Source organism: Cherax quadricarinatus, chromosome 67, assembly GCF_038502225.1.
Source record: "Cherax quadricarinatus isolate ZL_2023a chromosome 67, ASM3850222v1, whole genome shotgun sequence".
NCBI lineage: Eukaryota > Metazoa > Arthropoda > Malacostraca > Decapoda > Parastacidae > Cherax > Cherax quadricarinatus.
Genome location: NC_091358.1, coordinates 23875604 through 23882749, shown reverse-complemented (window position 1 = coordinate 23882749; position 7146 = coordinate 23875604). Strand labels below are relative to the sequence as shown.

The 7146-nt window shown below is 46.2% G+C and overlaps 1 protein-coding gene across 1 annotated transcript; it reads left to right on the top strand.

Moving 5' to 3' along the window:
• The first annotated feature begins 5092 nt into the window (after nucleotides 1–5092).
• Nucleotides 5093–6501, top strand: LOC138854705 (zinc finger protein 271-like). The gene is made up of 2 exons (XM_070099458.1): nucleotides 5093–5154; nucleotides 5187–6501. Exon 2 carries the CDS (start codon nucleotides 5319–5321, stop codon nucleotides 6351–6353), a length of 1035 nt encoding a protein of 344 aa, XP_069955559.1. The 5' UTR covers nucleotides 5093–5154; nucleotides 5187–5318; the 3' UTR covers nucleotides 6354–6501.
• The last annotated feature ends 645 nt before the right edge of the window (nucleotides 6502–7146 follow it).

Here is a 7146-nt window from a genome sequence, read left to right as displayed (position 1 = left end):
GCTACAATACTCTGGACACTGCTACAACACTCTGGACACTCCTACTACACTCTGGACTGCTACAACAATCTAGACATTGGTACAACACTCGGGACACTGCTACGACACTCTGGACACTGCTACAACTCTGGGCACTGCTACAACACAGGACACTGCTTCAGCACTCGATATTACTACAAGACTCTGGACACAGCTACAACACTGAGCATTGCTACAAAACTCTGGACACAGTTACAGCACTCTGGATACTGCTACAATACTCTGGATGCTGCTACAACACTTTGGACATTTCTACAACACTCTTGCCACTGTTACAACACTCTGGACACTCCTACAACACTCTGAGCACTGCTACAACACACTGAACACAGCTACAACACTGGACACTGCTGCAGCACACTGGACACTGCTGCAACACTGGACACTTCTACAACATTTTGGACACTGCAGCAACACTCTGGACACGGTTACAATACTCTTGACACTCTGGACACTGGTAAAACACTCTGGACACTGCTACAACACTGGACACATCACGAAACTCTGGGCACTGCTACAACACTCTGGGCACTGCTACAACACTTCTGAAAACGCTGCAACACTCTGGACACAGGTACAACACTCTGGACACAGGTACAACACTCTGGACACTGGTACCACACTCGGAAAACTGCTACAACACTCAGGACACTGCTACAACACTCTGGGCACTGCTACAACACTCTGCACATTTCTACAACACTCTGGACACTGCTACAACACTGGACACTGCTTCAACACTGGACACTGCTACAACACTGGACACTGCTACAACACTGGACACTGCGAAAATGCTCCAGACATTGCTGCAACACTGGACAGTGCTACAACACTCTGGACACTTCTGAAAGACTCTGGACTCTGCTACAATACTCTGGACACTGCTACAACACTGGACACTTGTACAACACTCCGGAAACTGCTACTACACTCTGGACATTACTGCAACACTCTGGACACTGCTACAACACACTGGACACAGCTACAACACTTTGGACACTGCTACAACACATTGGACACTGCTACAACACTCTGGACACTGCTACAACACACTGGACACTGCTACAACACACTGGACACTGCTACGACACATTGGACACTGCTACAACACTGGACAATGCTACAACACTCTGGACACTGCTACAACACCCTGGACATTAATACAACACTGTGGACACTTCTACAACACTCTGGACACTGCTACAACACTCTGGACACTGGTACAACACACTGGACACTGCTACAACACACTGGACACTGCTACAACACTCTGGACACTGCTACAACACTAGACACTGCTACAACACTCTGGACACTACAACACTGGACACTGCTAAAACATTCTGGACACTGCCCCAACACTCTGGACACTGCTACAACACTGGACACTGCTACAACACTCTGGACGCTGCTACAACACTGGACACTGCCCCAACACTCTGGACACTGCTACAACACCGGACACTGCTACAACACTGGACACTGGTACAATACTGGTCACTTGCTACAATACTCTGGAGACAGATACACCACTCTGGGCATTGCTACAACACTGGACACTGCTACAACACTCTGGACAATGCTACAACACTCAGGACACTGCTACAACACTCTGGACAATGCTACAACACTCAGGACAGTGCTACAACACTCTGGACACTTCTACAACTCTTTGGACATTGGTACAGCACTCTGGACACTTCTACAACATTCTGGGCACTGCTGCATTGCTACAACACTCTGGACACTGCTACAACACTCTGGACACTGCTACGATACTCTGAACACTGCTACAACACACTGGACACTGCTACGACATTTTGGGCACTTCTACAACACTGTAAACTGCTACAACATTCTTGACACTGCTACAGCACTCTCGATATTGCTGCAATACTCTGGACACTTCTACAATGCTCTGTACACTACAACACTCTGGACACTTCTACAACAGCCTGGGCACTGCTACAACACTTAGCACTGCAGCAACACTCAGGAAACTGCTGCATCACACCGAACACTTGTACAACACTCTAAACACTGCTACAGCACTCTGGGCACTGCTACAGCGCTTTGACCATTGGTACAACACTATGGGCACTGCTACAACGCTCTTGACACTGCTACAACCCTCTGGACACTGCTACAACACTCTGGGGACTTCTACAACACTCTGGACACTGCTACAACACTCTGGACACTGTTACAACATTCTGGACACTGCTACAATTCTCTGGACACTGCTACAACAATCTGGATACTGGTACAACATTTTGGGCACTGGTACAACAATGTGAACTGCTACAACACTCTGGACACTGCTATAACACACTGGACACTACTACAACACACTGGACACTACTACAACACGCTGGACACTGCTACAACACTCTGGACACTACTACAACACACTGGACACTACTACAACACGCTGGACACTGCTACAACACTCTGGACACTGCTACAACACACTGGACACTACTACAACACGCTGGACACTGCTACAACACCCTGAACACTGCTAGAACACCCTGGACACTTCTAGAACACTCTGGACACTGCTACAACACTCTGGACTCTGCTACAACACGCTGGTCACTGCTACAACACGCTGGACACTGCTACAACACTCTGGACACTGCTACAACACCCTGGACACTGCTAGAACACTCTGGATACTGCTACAACTCTCTGGACTCTGCTACAACACGCTGGACACTGCTACAACACTCTGGACTGTGCTGCAACACGCTGGACACTGCTATAACACTCTGGACTGTGCTGCAACACGCTGGACACTGTTATAACACTCTGGACACTGCTACAACACCCTGGACACCGCTAGAACACTCTGGACACTCCTGCAACACTCTGGACTCTGCTACAACACGCTGGACACTCTGGACACTGCTACAACACGCTGGACACTGCTACAACGCTCTGGACTTTGCTACAACACGCTGGACACTGCTGCAACACGCTGGACACTGCTACAACATGCTGGACACTGCTACAACATGATGGACACTGCTACAACACTCTGGACTCTGCTACAACACGCTGGACACTTCTACAACACGCTGGACACTTCTACAACACGCTGGACACTGCTACAACACTCTGGACACTGCTACAACACTGGACTTTGCTACAACACGCTGGACACTGCTACAACACGCTGGACACTGCTACAACACGCTGGACACTGCTACAACACTCTGGACACTGCTACAACACTCTGGACACTGCTACAACACGCTGGACACTGCTACAACACTCTGGACACTGCTACAACACTGGACTTTGCTACAACACGCTGGACACTGCTACAACACCCTGGACACTGCTACAACACGCTGGACACTGCTACAACACTCTGGACACTCTGGACACAGCTACAACATGCTGGACACTGCTACAACACCCTGGATACTGCTAGAACACGCTGGACACTGCTACAACACTCTGGACACTCCTGCAACACTCTGGACTTTGCTACAACACGCTGGACACTCTGGACACAGCTACAACACGCTGGACACTGCTACAACACCCTGGATACTGCTAGAACACGCTGGACACTGCTACAACACTCTGGACACTGCTACAACACTGGACACTGCTACAACACTCTGGACACTGCTACAACACTCTGGACACTGCTACAACACTGGACACTGCTACAACACTCTGGACACTGCTACAACACTGGACACTGCTACAACACTCTGGACACTGCTACAACACTGGACACTGCTACAACACTCTGGACACTGCTACAACACTCTGGACACTGCTACAACACTGGACACTGCTACAACACTCTGGACACTGCTACAACACTCTGGACACTGCTACAACACTCTGGACACTGCTACAACACTGGACACTGCTACAACACTCTGGACACTGCTACAACACTGGACACTGCTACAACACTCTGGACACAGCTACAACACGCTGGACACTGCTACAACACCCTGGATACTGCTAGAACACGCTGGACACTGCTACAACACTCTGGACACTGCTACAACACTCTGGACTCTGCTACAATGCTCTGGGCGCTGCTACAACACTCTGGACACTGCTACAACACTCTGGACTCTGCTACAATGCTCTGGGCGCTGCTACAACACTGGACACTGCTACAACACTCTGGACACTGCTACAACACTGGACACTGCTACAACACTCTGGACACTGCTACAACACTGGACACTGCTACAACAATCTGGACACTGCTACAACACTCTGGACACTGCTACAACACTGGACACTGCTACAACATTCTGGACACTGCTACAACACGCTGGACACTGCTACAACACTCTGGACACTGCTACAACACTGGACACTGCTACAACACTCTGGACACTGCTACAACACTGGACACTGCTACAACACTCTGGACACAGCTACAACACGCTGGACACTGCTACAACACCCTGGATACTGCTAGAACACGCTGGACACTGCTACAACACTCTGGACACTGCTACAACACTCTGGACTCTGCTACAATGCTCTGGGCGCTGCTACAACACTCTGGACACTGCTACAACACTCTGGACTCTGCTACAATGCTCTGGGCGCTGCTACAACACTGGACACTGCTACAACACTCTGGACACTGCTACAACACTGGACACTGCTACAACACTCTGGACACTGCTACAACACTGGACACTGCTACAACACTCTGGACACTGCTACAACACTCTGGACTCTGCTACAATGCTCTTGGCACTGCTACAACACTCTGGACACTGCTACAACACTCTGCACACTGCTACAACACTCTGGACACTGCTACAACACTCTGGACACTGCTACAACACTCTGGACACTGCTACAACACTCTGGACACTGCTACAACACTCTGGACACTGCTACAACACCTAAGCCAAATATTTTGAGGATCTTCGAAGATTGTACAAAATTTCATACAGTAAGATAATAGAATTTATTTGATTAATGAGGTAAATGAAAATCCAAATTAATAATTTATTTAAATTTATGTGTGTAAATACAACAATAAATAATTTTGTTGCAGGAAGTAAAGTGTGTGCAGCATATGAAGGTTGCTGAGCATGAAGGTTGCTGAGCATGAAGGTTGCTGAGCATGAAGGCTGCTGAGCATGAAGGGAAGGTTGCTGAGCATGAAGGTTGCTGAGCATGAAGGCTGCTGAGCATGAAGGCTGCTGAGCATGAAGGTTGCTGAGCATGAAGGGAAGGTTGCTGAGCATGAAGGGAAGGTTGCTGAGCACCAGTAAGGTATGAGAGTTGTTCAGGGTACAAACTCTTGTCTGTGTTTGGTGTGTCATAAAGAAGTGAAGTGTAAGTCTGCCCTGGTTCAACACATGAGAGTACACACTGTAGAGAAACCTTACAAGTGTTCAGGGTGCCTCAAACACTTTAAGCTTAAATCAACACTTGTTCAGCACATGAAAGTTCACACTGGAGAGAAACCTTACAAGTGTTCCGTCTGCTTAAAGAAATTCTCAAATAAATCGGATCTGGTAAAACACACCAGAGTGCACACAGGAGAGAAAACACACCAGTGTTCTGAGTGTTTCAAGTGTTTTTCACGCAATTCGTCGCTGGTACAGCATATGAGAGTACATACTGGTGAAAAACCCTTTAAGTGTTCTGAGTGCATCAAAGAGTTTTCCAATAAATCATCTCTGTTAAAACACACACGTGTACATACGGGAGAGAAGCGATACCAGTGTTCACTGTGTCTAAACAGCTTCTCTAATAAACACACACTGGTGCAACATATGAGAGTTCATACTGGAGAGAAGCCATACCAGTGTACAGTGTGTTATAAACACTTCTCAGTTAAATCTGACGTTGCAAAACACATGCGACTTCATACTGGTGAGAAGCCATATCACTGTTCAGATTGTTCGAAGAAGTTCACAACTAAATCAGACCTAATTAAACACCAGAGAGTTCACACAGGAGAAAAACCATACAAATGTTCAACATGCCTGAAAGAGTTTTCAAACCAGTCAAATTTATTAAAACACATGAGAACTCATACAGGAGAAAAACCATACCAGTGTTTAATATGTCTACATCAGTTTTCCAGTAAGTCACATCTGGTAAGACATGCCAGAGTTCATACACCAGAGAAACCAATGCAGTGTTTACAGGGTCAAAGATTCTCCAAAAAAAACTGTGCAGTCGTACAGCACATGCAGGTCCATACAACAGAGAAACAGTATCAGTGTTCAATGTGTTCAAAGGACTTTTCATGTAGATTGACTGTAGTTCATCATACAAGAGTTCACAAGAAGAAATCATGAACATTGTTCTCATGAACTACTGTGTCAGGATGGGCACACTGTCCCAGGATGGGCGCACTGCCCAATCTAGCAGATTTCAACAGACCAATTAATTTTATTATTGTTACCATTTAATGTTGCATTATGAAAATAATAGATGGATTTGTAAGTGTTTCTAGTTTGTTATAGACTGGCTCTTTCTAAGACATCTCGACTCTCGCAACTCTTGTCGTAACTCTCTTAGCTTCTCATCAATTTTTCAGATTGTGTGCAGGCATTATTTGCACTTAGAAATGACTCTTTTTCAAGTGCTGTCTGAGCTGAGAACTACACTGCTTCACATCTCAGTTATTCGCTCTCCTCATGAGAGAGTTAAAGCTCTCTCATTGGTTACTTCATGATGACAATAAGATCAAGTGTTCTAATTGGCTTCTAGAATCTAGATGTGGAACCCATTCAATGCAATGCAATTCAATTCAAGTTTATTCTCCATAAGGGTTACAATGTGGGGTTTACAGGTTTTGGGTATTGTGTGGTTTACATGTTATAAAATACTAATTACAGAGGGGGCCACTAGGACACCTAGCATGGCTAGGCTTTTCGGGCAGACTTAGATTAATTCCTAATATTAAATCCTTACAGATTATGGTATTAAGGCTAAGTGACTACATCATAATTTGTGAATTTAGCAATGTGAATGCTCTTGTTTTGGCACAATACAAAGTGTCTATATTGGAGTATCATAGGCAAACTTATGACTAGTTAGGATTTATTATTTTAGGATTAAGATTAGTACAGTGGAACCTCAAATATC

Bases quoted from the DNA above. Each gene is read 5' to 3' on its own strand.
- LOC138854705 (XM_070099458.1), top strand. From the start codon at position 5,319: ATGAGAGTTGTTCAGGGTACAAACTCTTGTCTGTGTTTGGTGTGTCAT.